This window comes from Acanthopagrus latus, chromosome 13, assembly GCF_904848185.1.
Source record: "Acanthopagrus latus isolate v.2019 chromosome 13, fAcaLat1.1, whole genome shotgun sequence".
Classification (NCBI taxonomy): domain Eukaryota; kingdom Metazoa; phylum Chordata; class Actinopteri; order Spariformes; family Sparidae; genus Acanthopagrus; species Acanthopagrus latus.
The window spans coordinates 10,740,358-10,758,524 of NC_051051.1; the positions used below are offsets into that span (position 1 = coordinate 10,740,358).

At 41.1% G+C, this 18,167-nt stretch overlaps 2 protein-coding genes across 4 annotated transcripts in view; one reads left to right on the plus strand and one right to left on the minus strand.

Moving 5' to 3' along the window:
* Positions 1-8,599, minus strand: part of LOC119030939 (protocadherin Fat 3) — a 78,477-nt gene extending 69,878 nt beyond the window's left edge. For 2 of the 3 annotated variants that reach the window (XM_037118929.1, XM_037118928.1), the window contains exons 1-4: positions 8,405-8,599; positions 4,354-7,343; positions 4,116-4,250; positions 2,772-2,973 (exon numbers count right to left, since the gene is read on the minus strand). In XM_037118929.1, coding sequence (XP_036974824.1) covers positions 2,772-2,973; positions 4,116-4,250; positions 4,354-7,320 — 3,304 coding nt within the window. In that variant the 5' untranslated portion in view covers positions 7,321-7,343; positions 8,405-8,599. Of the gene's footprint in view, positions 1-2,771; positions 2,974-4,115; positions 4,251-4,353; positions 7,344-8,404 lie in introns of those variants that run through there. The other variant, XM_037118930.1, reaches the window with a different exon arrangement.
* A 337-nt stretch (positions 8,600-8,936) lies between these two features.
* On the plus strand, positions 8,937-17,777 carry chordc1b (cysteine and histidine-rich domain (CHORD) containing 1b). The gene is made up of 11 exons (XM_037118933.1): positions 8,937-9,141; positions 13,173-13,222; positions 13,300-13,356; positions 13,520-13,680; positions 14,293-14,393; positions 14,660-14,718; positions 15,624-15,694; positions 15,932-16,037; positions 16,162-16,281; positions 16,398-16,460; positions 16,611-17,777. Exons 1-11 carry the CDS (start codon positions 9,078-9,080, stop codon positions 16,779-16,781), a joined length of 1,023 nt encoding a protein of 340 aa, XP_036974828.1. The 5' UTR covers positions 8,937-9,077; the 3' UTR covers positions 16,782-17,777.
* Positions 17,778-18,167: the final 390 nt, after the last annotated feature.

The following is an 18,167-nucleotide window of genomic DNA, read 5'->3' on the forward strand; positions in this document are numbered from 1 at the left end:
TTCCTCTCTTCGCATCACTTCCACTCCCCTCTCCCTTTCGCTTTCTGCTCTAACAAGCACTCTGATTTCCCCTGGAAAATCTGCACTCAATAAACTTTCTCGCTGGCTGAGACGCTCCTTATTGAGGTCTGAATACAGAAGACTGTGGGGATCCGTCGAGGTGCTGTAACGCTGCCTCGCCTGCGAGCGCAACGTCTCCATCGCGCATATGCAATTCTGCGCACACGCTGTACAGTACATGAAGAGGGCGAGAGTGACGCAGAGGGAAGAGAAAGAGGGGCGACAAATATTCCCTCTCCCTCCATTCGTCCATCTGTTTCTCTCTCAACCGTGGTCAATACTAATTAGCCTAGATAAAGGTCACTACAGGCCTCCAGTGCAAGGCATGTACAGTAGGCGCCAGTGTGACGAGAGGTGAGGAGAGGCCAGGGGGAGGAACGCTCACATGTGGCCCCTAAAACTAAGTGGCCAAAATAAACTCCACCAACTAAAGTGAACCACTACTCTGCATTACTCTATTTAGATAGTTATTATTCTTTTCGCTTAACCGTGTTGTAAGTTCAAAAATGATAATATATATATTTTAAGTGAATTCCGTGTGGCTGCACATTCATGATTAGTCACTCGCTATTCTCAACTGTTGTCCTGTTCTATTCTATGAGTTGTGATGCACTGGTAACAGGCGCACTCTACCTGTACACATCTTTTATATTTAATGTCACTTGCTGTTTACATATCCGTGTCTGTATCTTTCATACATCCTATATGCTGCACCACTGCTTACAAGCTGTTAAATCATCACAGACTATATGTGACTTACATATTCTTATTCTTATTCCATCACAATGTGCTGTTTCATTTTATATATGTATTCACTTTATTCTATTTATATATATTGTATTGTATTCCCATGTCTTAACGTTTGCACTATTTATGTCTTTGACTTCTATTCTCTTTTTCTCGTTTCTCATTCACTTGTGGGATTTTTTTTTTTTATACATATTGTATGAGCATTGTTAGAGGGGGGGCAAGAACAAGAATTCCATTACCGACGACGGCTTCAGTGCGACTGTCGTGCTAAAAGGACTTGAACTTGAATTACTGAAAATGTATTCGTCACCTGTTGCTATGGTATCATTGCGCTGCTTCTTAATAAAGTATTTACGGGAGGAATTTAAGTTTTTCATGTTTGAGTCATGCAGCGAAATAAAAATCCGGTCAAATATGATGACTAGTGATGTTGACGGTGAGAAACTGTGTTTTTGACAAAATGAAAATGTGGATGGTACAAATGCTAATGCAATTAGTGGGAAAGCTTTTGATTCATTTAAAGCAACCTGTGACAGTAAACATTGTCATACAGTGAACTAATTAATAAAATAAGACATTTGTCAAATATGGGGTTATTAAATTAGTGAGCAGTGAGGGAGGAAAACACAAATATAACACATAACGTAAAAAGCTGTGAAGTAGTTTATCTAGAGAGGAATATCTATCTGAATTTCAATAGAGATTATTAGCAGTCAGAGCAGTGACATACCAAAGTGAACCTTCAAAATCTCCACACTTCTGGCCTGTCAGTGGTACCGCTTAGCACCAAGTGGTGATTATGAAATACTACTCACTGTGGAGTAGCTACTCTACAGTATCATGCAGAGAAGAGAGAAAGAGTGATCGAGGGACTGATTTTGGAGCTTTAAGTTTGACTGTTTCAGCGCCATGGAGAGAGGCACAGGGAGCGATTAGGTCTGAAAGCTTCAGCACCACAGACAGAGACAGAGACTGTGAGCCGCCTTGATGGGAAAGCAAGATTTCTCACGCACACCTTTTTTTTTTTTTTTTTTTATTGGCTCCCATGTCAGATTTCAAATATGCAGACTTTGGATCCAAGCTAATATCTTTGTGCCCACAGTGGCCACAAGTCCTATTTCTCTGATGGAAGACACAGCTAATGCCAAGATCTTTTCAAGTTGGATATAAACTCGAAATAAACTGGATATATGGACGGCAGAGCGGCTGTCCTATATATATATAAATATATATTAATTCCCACATGAGCCAATATGAGCTCATTGGAACTGTCCTATTTTCATACTGGGTATTTGAATCATTTCATTCCTGGGTGAGTGACTCATGGCTTTGTGTTTGCATCAGCGTGTTTTCAGCTGTGGCCTGACACTGCAGGACAGTTGGAGACAATGACCCATTGGGGGGGGCTGGGGGCATGCCTCCTTAAATAAGTTACAGTGATTTCACTCTTCTTGAAAAAGATGGTGGTGCTGTGCAGGAGAGCCTTGATCAATGTTATCCACATAGCACTGGATCAGCTGGACAGAGCGGCCCGAGGCCCAGCCAGTGTAGCTGCCATGCTGCCCTCATTACAGTAATGATCTCTGCCCGGCTCACACAGAAACAGCTCCCATGTGAGGCCCCATCAGCTCACTGGCTCTGACTGTACCTTGCAGTCTCTCCACCTCTCTCCCTCCACTACACACGCGGACATTCACTCCAAAAGAATTAAAAAAAAAAATCCACGGGTGATGCTTTCACTTGCAATGCAGAACCACAAGGTGACAGAGGCACAAGAAGTGAGAGCGGAGCAACAACTCCACACACATGTGAAAGTCGCCAGCAATGGCACAGAGCTAGAGAGAATTCCAGTAATATGCAGTGATCAGCCAATTTGGGTGTTGATATTCCATGCGTGGCACTGTAAGTTATTGGATTTCCACTTTACATACATTGGCTTCAAAATTGATCTTGTGTCACACCTGTGTCTTCATCAATGGTGAAAGTGCCCAGTCCGCTGCCTCCTCTGACAGAGTACCTCACCACGCCATCGCGCCCCTTGTCATCGTCCTTAGCGCTGACTGTCAGGACACTCGTGCCGGCGCGAGAGTTCTCCTTCACTGAGCCTCTCACAGCAAAGTCAGGGAAGTAGGGTGCATACAAATTCTCATTGACATCCACCACCTGAGGACATGTAATGGTTCACTTTAATTTTGAAACTCTGAGTGAAGATATGTGGAGCATCAAACAGTATCATTTTGAACACAGAAACTCATTGGACCAAGATAGAAATATTACCTTTTGATTATATTATAACTTGCAGCTATCAATGCTCACGGACAATATTGCTTCCTGACGAGAAATCATTTTGGTAAATAACTAATGTACTTTGCCCGTGGTGCCTTTAGCAGAAGTGAACTGAATTGAATTGTAGGGCATCCTACATCTTGTCCTTTAAATAGTCTTTAAGTTTCATTACTGTGGGTTAGACTGTTGACTTTTAGTGTTTAGATGCTATTCATGTGTATAACACTTAATAAATATTAATGTTTAATGGTCAATAAATACTGAGTAGTTTATCTAAAAACATTATTTGGATGGCCATTATAAAGTGGAAACTTGTGTTTATAAAGCCTGGACAATTGCTTATAGGATAAGTCCACCAATTTTTACATATTAAAGTTTATTTACAGCTTAAGGGGAGTCCTACTACATATGTGAAAAGAATTGTGGCTCCAGAGAAGGCTGCATGTAATCTAATAAATTTCCTCCAGCGGTGTCACTCAGCGGGTAACTTACATTGTGGCTAATGTAGGCAGAAAGGCAGTCTACTGGTCTGGCATTGCACTCCTGTTACACTTTTACGTCATTATGGACAGTTTAAAACCAAATGTTAAAGATCAATACACCAGAGATATCACCTCTTTTAATCCATACGTTCTTCTCACTTTTCAAAACCTACCAATTAGCCACTAAGTTACATCACCGGAGGCAATTTATCAGGTTACTTGTAGTTCTCTGAAAGCACAAAAGGCTTTATGCTACTTTTATGTTTAAAAAAAACTGGAGTTTCCTTTAACTACATTTTTTATAAAGGCAGTCATTGTGTGTTATACAATATGAATATAACTCAGTAACTATGAACTAAAATGTATTAACTATAAACATGCCATTTATTAATTAAAGTTAATACAAAGCATCATATCAAGACTCGGAAGCTTGAAAATCTTCAACAAAAGTGTTATAACATCAGTGTTAATTGATCGATCATTAAAATTTACTCTGATACAAATGTGTGTGTACATGTGTGCGTGGTTGTTACACACCTCCACCTCAACGAACGTCTGACTGATGAGGCTGGGTATTCCTCTGTCCTCAGCAATCAATGTTAGGTTGAAAAACTGTTGTTTCTCGAAGTCGAGCTCCTTCCTAATCCTCAACACCCCACTCACAGCATCGACCTGTACGAAGCATTACAATCCCATTCATCATAAACTGCCAATAAAAAGGGGATCAGCATATGCAACTGTGTAGACAAAACAAAAAGTGACAGACAGCACCTACCTCAAAAGTGCCGTTGAAGTCATTAATCAAGGAGTATCGGACCTGTCCACCGGGGCCAATGTCTGGGTCCCGAGCCTGAACCCAAGTAATCACAGCCCCTGGTGGGAGGTCCTCCAAAACTCGAGCACTGTAGCTGCTTGGGATGAATGCCGGGGCACAATCATTGACATCGTCCACTATTATACTTAGAGTAGTGACTGCTGACCTTCGGGTGCCTCTTTCAGCCTTGTCTCTCACTTCGATCTTCAGAGTGAACATTTGGATGGCTTCTCGGTCCAAGTGGCTGGCAACGAACACACTTCCTGTCTCACTGTCAATACCAAACTGAGGCACACTGGTCAGCATTACGAAGGAGAGCTGTCCATTTTGACCCATGTCTCTGTCAAACGCAGTGATGGTGATAACTTCCATACCAATGGCTGAGTTCTCTACAACAAGGGCAGAGTAGCTGTCCTCATAGAACTGGGGGTCATTGTCATTTGCATCCTCGATGATCGCAGTCAGTAGCCTCCAATTGGACATCTGAGGAACACCCTGATCGTAGATGGTGATATTAAGGAAGTAACGATCCGATCGCTCGCGGTCGAGTGGCTGCAGCACAGTTATCAGCCCACTGTCCATGTTGATATTGAAGCAATTTTCTTTGTTACCGTCAGATATGGAAAAGAGAACACGGCCATTGAAGCCTGGGTCACCATCGCGTGCCCTCACCTGAAATACACTGGTGCCAGCAGCAAGGTCTTCTCTCACTAGAATACTTGTGGGCAAGGCCTCAAACTGTGGAGCCTGTTTGTTCAGAGAGAAAAGGTCCGTAAATCTCTCATCTGGTCTTGGTCTTGCCATAGCAGATGCTTTTGAGAGCACTTTTTCTGCCAACAGCTGGGCTACCCTGGTCTCCTTGCAGTTGAACCCCATGGGTGCCATCCTGCCCCGCACCACTGACACATTCACAAATGTAGGATCAGAGAACAGCTCTCCATCTGTCGCCACGACTTTCAGGTTGAACACCCCACTTTTTAAATTTTCCGCTGCTAATGATTTTTTCAGCGACAAAGCCCCCGTGTCTGGATTCAAGTCAAAATAGCCCAGCTCGTTACCGGACAGTATCTTGTAGCTCACCATTCCTAGCTCATCTATGTCCACAGCTGACATAGTGACAATAGTCTGGCTGGCAGGGAAATCACGGCTTATCATCCCCCTGCAAGAAATCATTTCAAAAAGGGGCTGGTTGTCATTAACATTTACAAGACGAATGGTGACATTAACCTCAGTCTCCCGTCTGTAGGGTGTACCCCAATCAGAGGCCCGCACTGCGAAAGCATACATATCATCTGATGACTCAAAGTCCAGATCTTGTGTGATCCTCATCTCCCCCGTGTACTGATCTATGGTAAATGGAAGAGATTGTTCACCACTTATTGTGTGGGTGACGAACCCATTGTCTCCTTTATCGTCATCTGCCGCAGATGCTATGAGGATAACGGTGCCGACAGGTAAGCTCTCGTTGATTGCGATGTCATAGAACGGCTTGTTGAACACTGGAGAGTTGTCATTTGCATCCTCTATGGTGATTTGAATCCTCGTCCGCTGCTGACTAATAATATCAACCACCTCCATCTCCATGAAATCCTGTGATATCCTTGTCAGCTGCCTTGTGGTCGTAATAACTCCAGTCAAAGGGTTTATATCAAAGTACATTGGATCAGAGAAGCCGCTGAAGCTGTAATTGACACTCAGAGGAGCTGGGGAGATTTTCACCACCTCTACAATAGTGCCTGGAGGAGCTATTTCACTCAGCTTAAATACATAAACATCTCTCTCGAACTTCGCCAACACCGGGTCTGGCTTTGTAACCAACAACTGAACAACTTGGGGTTTGGAAAACTTAGGAGGAGTACCTCTGTCTTTAGCCTGGAAAGTTAAGTTGCAGCCATAAGGGAATGTATCCCAGTCAAGCAATTCTGAGGTCTTCACCATATATTCATTCCCAACGGGTGACCGATCAACCACAAACTGCTCGAAGGGGTCACCCTCAATGATGGACACCCACTCTATGTCCCCCGATATCCCGTCGTCCTTGTCCTCCACAGTAACTATGGCATAGACTGGGTCTTTGTCGACCCACGATGGAACGACAGCAACAGCGGTGAGAACGGGTGCAAATTCATTGACTCGCTGCACAGTTAGGACTAATCTAGCAGTGCTGCTGATACCGTTGTTGCCATAGAGTTTCATCCCTCGGTCAACCACCTGCACCTCCAGCTCAAATCGATCTTTTTTGTCCATCCTGGGCCGACCAGTCAGGGTTATGACCCCGCTCGTCGGATGAACAGCAAACAGTTCAACTCTGGTCTTGAAGAAGTAGTAGAACTCCCCGTTGGAGCCCATGTCAGCATCTGTGGCTGTTACACGTCCTATGCTGGCACCCAGAGGGGCACTCTCAGAGACAACAAATGAATAGGAGGTTGGGGAGAAGAGAGGTCGGAGATCATTGGTATCCAAGACCTTGATATAAACAGTCGCTAAGGCCTCTAGGCCTCCTTGTGCAGATGCTTTAACTGTCAGTGTGTAATTGTCCTGCACTTCCCGATTCAATATGGCACCACTGCCTCCGTTAGTGCGTATGCGGAGGAAACAAAAATCTCCCATTATAAACTCCTCAGCTTGGAAAATTCCCTCAGCGTCTCCAGACTGAATGGAATATTTAATGTCTAAAGACCGAGGTGGCCCAAGAATGATGCCCATTTTGACCTCACTCCTGGTATAAGTTCTTGTAGCAGAGTTCTCAAAGATAGAGGCATTATAGGCAGGCTGGGTGAAAAGCAGCAGGCCTTGTCCTGCCCTAGGTTCTGCCAAGAACTGGGCATAGGTTGGAGGGAAACGGAGGAGGAGGAAGAGGCAAATAAAATGGAAAATAAGAGAAAAGCTGGGTAGAGGAAGCATATTTCCCCACCGATTAGGCTTCATCACTATTCCATCACCCAGTCACCCTACATTTGGAAAAAATAAGAGAGAAAAACAGATCTGGATTCAGTTGGTGAGTTGTTAGAGACATGCTCCCTGCATGCTAAAAATTTGATGTAGACCTGTGAGACAAAAGTTACAAAGGCATTTCAGAGGTGCAGCTTATCACTACAGGGATATGATAGCATATTCAATGATGCACTCAAACACTGAACATTGCACTCGAAAGGCTCACAAGCAAAGAATGATATATCTTTCAACAAACCACATCAAAGCACAGTGCATTTACACAGCCCCCTGTGAGACATAAGAAGACTAAAAGACACAAGGACGCCTCTTTGGACAGAACACCAGGAATGTGATATTATAAGATGAGAGCAAATGTCAAGATAAGAGCAAATGTAGGTCAGACAAAAGACACCATGGTCTGACAAGATGCGCACTCTTTCAGAATTGAGTTGCACAAACATTTTTTTTTTTTTTTTTAACAGCCTCCTTAGAAAAAGTTATCATGATGTTAACTGGAAGGCAGGCATAGCCACAAGTTTTAACCCATTAAATAACATCCAGGAATGGAAAGGAGGGCATAAATGAGGTGGCCTAGTTAAAACATCTTCTTCTATCTAAATTCTTTTTTTAATCTTATTTTTAATCATTTTAATTACAGCACCTTTCAAATGTTTTAGGAGCTAGAATAGATACTGCTGAATGTATGCATGGCGTTACAGCAGTCTTTCATTGGTCATCATACAACTTCAACAGGAACTACAATAATGGGAATAAAATAATACAACAGATGATATAAAATTGGAGCCAATTTACTTTGTATTGTACGAAACCCAAATCAAAGCCTCACTGTCAGCACTATATAGGCAGTCGGGAATTGAACGACTCGAATCAACATTCCCCAGAGGTAGACTGTCCCGGGAGATATTGGGGTGCATTATCGTCTCCCATGTTGATGCGGATCCAGTGGAGCTCGCCTCCGTGCAAAATGCACTAGTTTCATTATTTAGCTCGGGTCGTCTGCAGCTTAATTGACTTGTATTGTGCACAAGACATCCATACATCGCACAGCGTGCCCTACCTTTAGACGAAACAGCTGTAATCAGTAGGAGCAAATCCTTTTCCATCCTCTCTCCGGCGGGGATCTGACAGTAAAAAAATAATAAAGAAAAGAAAAGAAAGAAAGACAGGAAGGAAAAAGAAAAACGCGTTTAACCAGTCGCGCACAAGTCGACGGTGGATCGGAGGGATGGAAAAAAAATTAATGTGCACAAAATCCCGACAGGCTGTTGTCTACTGAGCTGCAGCCATCCTCGTAAAAACTAAATAGCTATTGCCCCAGTTTTCGTGCACCTGACTACTGTAACCCTGAGTGCAGTGGGCATCTTTCGGCTTCTAACTGCAATAGTTAACACGAAACTGGCGTTTAAAACAGCCGGGCGCTCGTTTGCGAGGAGGCTGAGGTCCGAAACAAATGTGGCACGGAGGGGACGTGTCGCTTCACGCAAGTTTGGAAGCGGTCAGCATCAGTTGTCGCTTGTGCGGGACCACGGTGCGCTCTCAGGATGGATGAGGCGGGCTGGGCGAGCGGCCGATATTTGCCGAGTGCGGCCGAAAACATCCGGAAGTGAGAGCGGTGTAAATGTACAGCAGTGTGAGGCAACGGATTCGGCTCTGTATCTCTCTCACACGAGCTTTTTTTTTTTTTTTTTTAACAAATCTGGCCATCATTTGAACCTACTTCACTTATCAGTATGTCCGTCTTGTGTTATAATAAGGGATGCGGACAGCGGTTTGACCCAGAAAACAACCCAGACGGTGAGTAGTGTCTTGTAGTTCACGCTAACTGTCGCTGTGCCCGGTGGTAACAGTCCGCTAGCAAGCTAACCTCTGAACATTCTGGAAATTTCTACAGCGAGCAGGCCCGGTGAGGCCATGTAGCTGACCTTTTTATAAGCGGACCGGACCTAACACAGTTACAACTTAATTCACGAACACTGCTATAGTGCCGTATAACTCGGGAAGCTAATAACACGTGGGCCTTCGTTGACTTCTCACGATGTTGTTAGCATGCTAAGCTGCTGTTTGATTAGCAGGTTAGAGGTTAGACTTTAGAAGGAGCGTTCTCCCGGACAGGGCACACAGAAAGAGGTGTAAAGTTACAGTGGAGGAAACATTCAGTCTTTGTGTTACATGTAGTGTATTCTACAGCACACGTATCAGTGCTAATACCATACAAATAACGGTGTTACCACAAGTGCTAAAACAGAGAAATAAGTTTTTCCCCTCTCAACAACTCTAATGGCAGCAAAGACAGTCAGCCGTGAGGGAAATAGTATCCAGATGTATGAAATAATGTTTTTTTCTGTTTTTATTCATTGCATCAAGTTATAACGTTATTCCACTGGCCTGATTAACTAGTTAAAAATATCCATCAAGTGGCTGATTAGCTGTGAAGCTCAATTAAAGAGCACATGCGACTAAATATTTTCTTATGTTGTGATTTAGTTAAATCATGAAATGGCAAAAGTGTAGTCTTCTCCTGGTTTTAAAAGGCTGCTTTACAGTCAAGTTATGTGATTTCTTTAACTTACCAGACCAATATAAATCTTTCAGGGCCGATACCGAATATCAGAAAACCAAGAACACTGAAAACCGATATGTGGGACTGATATCCATTTGCAGTAAAAATTAAAGTCTTTGTGTCAAAACGTCGAATAACAGTTGATGGAATAAACCATCAACGTATAGTTTTACTCAAATACTGTTCTTAACGACAAGTACTTTCCATTTTCTGCTTGGAAAGTACTTGACTTTTATACTTCCTCTCCACTAGGTATAGTTGACACATTTAGTTACTTTGAAGGTTCATATTATTCAGTGTTTATGGGCTATTAACTGTGACATGTTACCAGTCAGATAGTGTCATTGGCGGGACATTGTGGGAGAGGATGTAGCATCAGAGCCAAAGTAGCACAGTTTTAGATTTGTTCATTTTATGAGCAATCTGACTGAAAAATCACTGATACTGATGATGCGTGCAAAATGCTGCATATCGGACTGATTATTGTCCAGGGCCTGTTCAACTTCTTCTGTTACTTGCTTTTAACCATTTAGTCATTATGATGATAAGAATTTGTTAAAAATCGAATGCATGACTACTCTGTTAAGGTGCCAGTTGTCATTCCTACAATTATTGTCGCAATATCAATTAAAATATAGTCAGGATACTTGAATTTTTAACTTTGATCCAATACTTGCAATATAATAGTTAAATTTAAATATTAAGGGAAAAATTGGTACAACAGGGCAAATTTTAGTGTATAACATTTCTTGTGTACTGTGTGTTATAAACAACCGCATCTAATTGAATCTACTTCTCAAGGTGGTGCAGCTATGTGGGTCCGATGAGTACTGCAAAAAAATCATATTGTAATTGTTTCAAATATTTGGAATCCATGTACCGTGTATTTTGATATTTTTGACAGCACTCATTGATATTAGTAGAGTTGTTCAAGTTGTCTGGAGAAAATTCCTGTAGTTTTCATATCGTATATCACCCAAATATCAGTTTTTATTGTACAGATCTGTACTTGATTTTGTCACCAAAACGTAGCATTTATGAAGAATATTGATATGTAGGGTGTTTTGCAATGTAGCCTAAAATATTGCAATTGTATTTTCAGGCAATATCCCCCAGCCCTAACTAGATTTACTGTATATTTTCTTGATACTATCATAATCGCCAAGGAAATCTGAACCTCCTTATGTAATTATTTTAGGTCTTTGAAAATATAAACCTCATATTTAGTTTCTGCTCTTCAGAAACCCATAGGAAAGAAGGAACATTTATTCATGAGCTACTCCTGTTCTTTTTACTTCCAGAAGGGCTTATGCCAACGTGTTTTTTTTGAACCCACATTTTCTCCTGCCAGCAGCCTCCCCAATAACCAAGGGCCTCATTTAGAAATCAGGACATCTGACAAATGAAGTCATGATATGTTTACAGTGCGTTATCTTTTCCCAAACAGTGGCCACATTTTTAAATTTAATGTTACACAAGATGCCTAGGGAGTCAGATACATTTGTAACACCACTCAAGAGAAGATAAGTTCTTTTGTCATGTTTAAAGCAATAATTGAGTTTCTTTCCAGATTTGACACACAAAATTAAATGAAGTTGTTCTCTTTATGACTAATCTCCATAAGTGCAGTGCTCCGCCAACACTGTTAGGAAGATACTGGCTGTGTAGGGAAAAGATTATGGTCCCAGTTATTCAGTTCTCAATCTTAAGTTATGAATGTGATCTAAATATAATTGAACATTCAAGGTTGTATTGCTGTCTTCAACTCCCACAACAAAACCTGGGTGAGTCCCTTATTTCCTTTTTATTAGATATAGCCTCCCCAAGTCTGAGTCAAGTCTGATTTCCACTTTAATTGGAGGCCTCATTTCATAACAGTCGAGTATAGTCATTACTTTTAGTGCTTGAAAATGCTTGATATATGGTTAGACCCAGTTCTTTTTTGTTTTTTCATCCCACCGTGGCTTGTCTTGTTGGCCAGATCTAAGAAGACAATATTTTACAAAATCCTGCTGTCTTTTCCACTTAAAGCAAATCGCAAGTGAGGATCTGTCAAACTTTCTGATGTAATCTGAAGCGCATCATAAAGCCATTGGTTTAAACTTGTTCGTGTATAAAACTTTCTGATTGTCTTTTGTCTTGTCTGGCTTCTATGTTGCTTATATTGAAATTTCGCCTCCATTTGGGAAAAAACTTTTTTAGCCTCCACAGAAATTCATTCCCTTTTAAAAAGGACAGTTTAATAAATCTTTCCAATTCATTTCCTAATTCCCACGTTTATTATTTATCTATGTATTGTCAGTGCTGCACTTCACAAGGACAAAATATCCAAATCTGATTCAAGTTTTATGTAACAATATCGTTCATTTTTAATCAAAGTCAAATACTGAGTATCAGAAAATCATTATCTGCAAAAACTTCAATTCTATTTATCCGTTCTGGGTTTCTTTGGTTTGTTAAGTCTGTAGTTTGGTGTTTGTCTTTACCATGTACTATTCTGTGTCATTGTCACTTTTGTACCTGTGATCGGTTCATCCACCTCAGCATATTAGATCATTTTTATTCGAGTATGAAAGTCTCTTTGACACTTGCCGGAGTACATTATGATAAATTCTGGACAGACTTGACCCCATATGGCCATCAAATACTGCTGAAAAGATTGCCAACCCCTAGTGAGCAGATGAGTGCATATATCAACAGATAGGACTGCACAATTAATTGAAATATTTTTCAGAAAGGTCAAATGTGTGACAAAACAGCCTTATAATTGAGGGGTGTGGTGCTGCAGATATCCTGGTCTAGAAATCTTATTCTGCCGCTATAAGAAATGTGTTTTTTGACTGCCTTGTGAAGGCAGCATCAGACACTGCTGACCAAAGTCCTTTGAGAGATGTACCACCTATGAAAGGACAAGCGAGTGCAGAAAGACATCACAGATGCTGTAGTGCTTTACCATCAAATGCCCATCTTAACAGCTGAAAAGCGCTATAGATAATTTGTAGTTGTTGGTTCTCAGATGGCCTCAACACATTCAGAAGCTATTATTTTACAAGTCAACCCATCATGCTGTAAAAGAAATGAGCTTTTTTGCCTCAGTGAGCAGCTCGCTGTGTGTTTTGAAAGCAGAAAGTTTGTTTCTTTTGTGAAACTAGAATTAGGCCACAAAAGCTAAAAAGTCAATAATCAGTCAGGTGTGTGTTTTATCTGATGCCGGAACACCTGTTCCACTATATCGTTCCTCTAAATTTCTGTTTTATTTTCACAGATGGCTGCACCTATCATCCAGGAGTCCCAGTATTCCATGATGCATTGAAGGTAAAATGCCTGAAAATGCAGCGTTGGCTTGTGTCTCGTTATCTGCCCAAAGTTAACGTCTCTCTGACTTTCCTCAGGGATGGTCTTGCTGCAAGAGAAGAACTACCGACTTCTCAGACTTCCTCAGCATTGCTGTAAGTTTTTCTCTCCGTTTTAATCCATACTCTTGATCCTTCAGGGTTAAGTCTCCATTGTCTATTGTTTTCATAGGCATTGACTGCCACATTCTTGCTGTGGATATATTGGCCAGATTGCTCATTGTTTGTGAGTACAACCCAGTGACTTTTCTCCTGGCAGGGCTGCACAAAAGGTCCCCACAACAAGGAGAAGCCCCCTGAGCCAGTGAAACCAGATGTGACATCATCGGGAGAAAAGAAAGACGTGGATGACCAAAAATCAAAGTTTAACGAGTATATCATCTCGGCACCTAAACCTCAGGAGGCGATAAAAAGACCAAGGTTAGAAATATTTATATTATAGCAAATGTTTTTTTTGTTTGTTTTTTTCTCGAAATACAAAGATTTAGAAACTTAGGATCACATTTAAACAAAAACAAGAAACAAGAATAACTCCTTTTTTTCCCATTCAGTATGTTAAGCTGGCTTCTTTACATCCCTATTAGCTTCCTGAGCTACATTTTGCTGTTAGGTATTCTGGCTTAGTATCAAACACATAAAAGGATAGGTACAGTATCATATGTATTAAATCAGCTTGAAATTATCAATCGCGCTCTGAGGATGCACAGGATAGTTGACGGTGCTCCATGGTCTTTTACCCTGGATACTTCCCAGCAGAGTTCAAAAGAGAGTGGACAAGCAACTGATGAGGCAATTATGTGTGAATAGTGGAACTCAGTTCATGTAGACTACCGGTCTTAGGCCGGCTTTGGGCCCGAGACCTAATTTTGAAATGACATAGATGCAGATTATGTAGTCATTGCATGAAGACCACAGTACGCTTCCAATAAGTTTTCAATTTACAGCTCAATTAAAAAACAGAGTCCTTCTCTCCCTCCCTTTCTAATTGTTTCATGCCTTGTTTTATTTATTAATTAATTTATTTTTTTACAGCGCTGATGAGCCGATGGTGAGATTGCAGCATAAAGTCTCTGGTTCTCTGAAGCAGGCTCTGGAGAAACTGAAGCTTTCTGAAAACGAGGAAGAGAAAAAAGGTAAGAACAGAACTTTGTCTCCAAACTGTCTTCTCCTCTTTGTCATAGACGACTACCTTCTACTCCTAGTAGACTGAAAGGTCATGTTGACAGTGGAAGTTAATGGATGGCCACTGGGAAATTGCCCTCACCTGCATCACTCACTATGTGGCATCTAAGTAAAAGATGACAGGGAGGGGACGAGTCATCATAACTGTGGATGCATTTTTTTAGGTGCTCTTCAAATTGTGGGCGTCATTTCTTTGTCTCTCTTTCTGTCTCTCTAGAGGAAGACGGTGACGAGATCAAGATTGGAACATCCTGTAAGAATGGAGGTTGTCTTAAGGTAGGTGAATATGTTGGTGTTTGTTGGGAAAAAACATAAATTGTTATGCCATGGAAATGGAAGTTATATAGGGCTTTGGCAGCATCCGCTTGAATCCCTTTTCGATTCACGCCTCTGAAATCTGCCAAATAAGTTTCCACTTTTTTCTCTAGTTCTAAGCCAAATTCAATTACCATATTTGAAAAAAAAAATCCATAAACAGATGTCAATAAACGAAAAACAAAAACAAATCATCCAAGCTGATCCTGACAAAGAAGTCGTAACACACCAAAAAAGCTCAGCGCACTGGGTGAGGGGAAGTAGATCCAACTCCTTTTCCTCCTCCTCCTCCACATTCACTCTGAGACGAATGCAAAGCAAAAACAAAAAGACATATGTGCTCAAGATAATATGGCCTGTCAGAGCAGAAACCCCAAGATTAGAAAATAAATTGTGAGAATCATGTGTATTGACTTGGGTTTGTAGAAGCTCGGAGATGGGCTTCAATGATTTACATAATTGTACATTAACTGATTTGATTGAAAGCCATGAGATATTCTCTCAAGGGCTGCCTGCTTTTAGTTGATTAATCAGTCGAGGTCTTGGTAGAGTATAAATTGGCACTTTAAAAGAACATTGTAGTCATTACTCATCCCCAGAAAAACTTTACCTCTATCATTAGAGTAATATTAGAAAATAATAGGAAATAGGTTTTAAGTGATCCTTCTAAATGACTCCATTCATCTGCAATGAGATGAAAGTACTAGAGAAATTATTTAAGACCTGTCAGTTCAATAACCTGACTATTATTATTATGTACAGAGTTTCATTATTTGAGGAGAACAAGGAGTGTCATACTGTACAATTGAATCAAACAAGAACAATCACCTTCAGTGTTTGAACTGCACTTTTGTTGCCACCGACAGAGTTTTGACGGACCTGCAAGCGATTCGGACGTGTGCTCATACCACTCTGGGTTTCCTATCTTCCATGAAGGGTTAGTACAACTGATGATTATTTACCTGCTCATAACATCCCTCTACTCTCCATCTCTTCTTTCCACTTTATTGACATGAAACAGCAGAAATTCTCTGGAAACTGTAAAAGAAGCGGGAATAGCAACACTAGCACTTTCCTGTTACTCTTCCTGTTAGTCTTTTTTTCTGGTCCTCTTGAGTGACAAGTTATCGACTGCTATAAATACAGCAGGTGTATGTCTTTCCTGCGTCTCCAGGATGAAATACTGGAGCTGCTGTAAGAGGAAAACCTCTGACTTTAACACCTTCCTCTCTCAAGAGGGCTGCACCAAGGGAGCACATCTATGGAGGAAAAAAGACTCAGTAAGTGTGATAGCAAGTCATCATTTATGTGTGCAAGTCCTCAGCTGTGACTCCATCTAGTGGTCAAAGCGGAGACTGAAAAGCTGAATGTGTGTCAAATGTTTATCTGAAATCCCTCTCGCAGGGTAAGAAAGTGGTTCCGTGTCGGTTTGACTGGCACCAGACCGGATCGCAGGTCATCATCTCCATCTATGCCAAGAACTCCATCCCGGAGCTCAGCTACGTGGATGCAAACAGCACCACGGTGAGGGAGGCTATATGCAGCCTGTCAAATCATTTACCGTATGTCCATATATACACTGCTTAGTTGTTCATTGTGTTCTACTCCATCTAATTTTTATTTCTTCTTACCCCTTTCAGCTCAACATCCATGTTATATTTGAGGGAGAGAAGGAGTTTGAGCAGAAAATTAGCCTGTGGGGAGTAAGTACAGCTTCTTCATGACCCATAATATGTTTATTTGATATGAATATCCAAAGACCCTATTTTCAAAGCAAAAAGTCTTGCAGTCTTTTTTTTGTTACTACCTGTTTGTTAATGTCATCGTTCTCTGTCTCCCTCTTTTCCTTCTAGGTGATAGATGTGAGTAAGAGTATAGTAAACATGATGGCCGCCAAGATCGAGATAGCCATGAAGAAGTCCGAGGCGATGTCATGGGCTCGTCTGGACCTCCCTCCCCCCGTCCCCCCACCCAAGGAGCCCGAGAAGAAAGAAGAGGAATCAGATAGCGAGGATGACGAATGATGAGGAATTGAAATAAAAACATTGTGTTTATTTTAGCTGAATTCAAGCGACACGGTCCATTCCTTACCTCTTTTAAGAGTCACCTCTTTTGCTGTCATGGGACTTCAGCCTCGACAGGGGTTTCATTTTTGATTTTTGTTTGTTTTTCTTAAGTTTTGTTCCATTTTTTATTGGTCATTATGTAGGTTGGAAGTATATTTACAGTAATTTTTCACACAAGCACAGACTGGGTAGGAGGGGAACACTGACTTTTCGTTGGCTTTCAATCAAGTTGAACGATGAACCACTTGTTAATTGCACTGAAATCCCACCGGACAATGGACCCAAACAAAAAGATACGAGTCAGATGTAGACCCATGAGGCCTTTCGTGTGTACTCCTCGTTGTACTGGACAGTTATATGACCATTTCTGGAAAAGACTCATTCCATCCGTTTCACAAATTGTATAAATGATTGCATTTTGTCCACCAGTCAGAATGCTGTCCTCACAGATGTATTCCCATGCCTGTGGTAATGAAGCTGCTCTATGTAGATAAAGTAGGAAATTTGGAACTCTAAAATGTCTGCAACTGTCTGTGGAGTTTATTCTGAATAAACTGTGTTATAAGAAAGAAAAAGTTCACTGGGACTTCAAAATGAAATGTTTAACAGCAGACAATCCCACATTTTTGCAGTTAAAATGATAAATTTGCTCTATATTTGTTTGTTTTTTTCCCCTCACAATTATACCTAATGTGTTTTTAGTACAAGCTTCCAAATATTCAATGCTGTATTTATCTCGACACAACATAGCGCAATTTTTAATAATAACAATGTACTGTAACTTCTGAGAATGCCTATGGAGAAAGTACTGTATTGAAAAAATGCTATACTAGGCAGCATGTCTCAAGGCTTCGAATGTATGTGTTTAGTTGTGGCTGAATGAGGGTGAAATTATTAGGGAACCAATATATCTTACCAAAAATAAACGTTTTTTTTCCTGTTGGACTTGTAAAACTGGGCTGTGTTTGTTTGTGTGTGTGTGACTGAATGTTTTTAATGCAGAGCGAGGTTTGACAGACTGATATCAACGTTGCACTTTCCCGACAGTTGAGACCTGGAGAAATGAAGCTCCTCCATGATTTAAGTGGGTGTAACCTTTCAAGTGAGGATTTTTGAACCGCATGCAACTTAAGGGAATTGCAGTGACTTTTACAAATGTCATAAAGTTTTTTTTTTTTTTTTTAAAACTGTTACACAACTGAAAGGTTAGAGCATTGAACTACATCTCGGTGCTGTGGAGGTGTCTCAGACCTTGACATCTATGCAGACATTATCACCTTTTTCCCCCCTCTTTCCCAAATGCACGTCTTGCGCTTGGAACATGAATCAACGTTAATCAAAATG

What these genes read in the sequence shown, in the direction of transcription:
- chordc1b (XM_037118933.1), top strand. Translation starts at nt 9,078, where the DNA reads ATGTCCGTCTTGTGTTATAATAAGGGATGCGGACAGCGGTTTGACCCA. An exon ending in TTTCCTATCTTCCATGAAGG is followed by an intron (nt 15,695 to 15,931) that starts GTTAGTACAACT and finishes CTGCGTCTCCAG; the next exon opens with GATGAAATACTGGAGCTGCT. An exon ending in AGAAAATTAGCCTGTGGGGA is followed by an intron (nt 16,461 to 16,610) that starts GTAAGTACAGCT and finishes TTTTCCTTCTAG; the next exon opens with GTGATAGATGTGAGTAAGAG.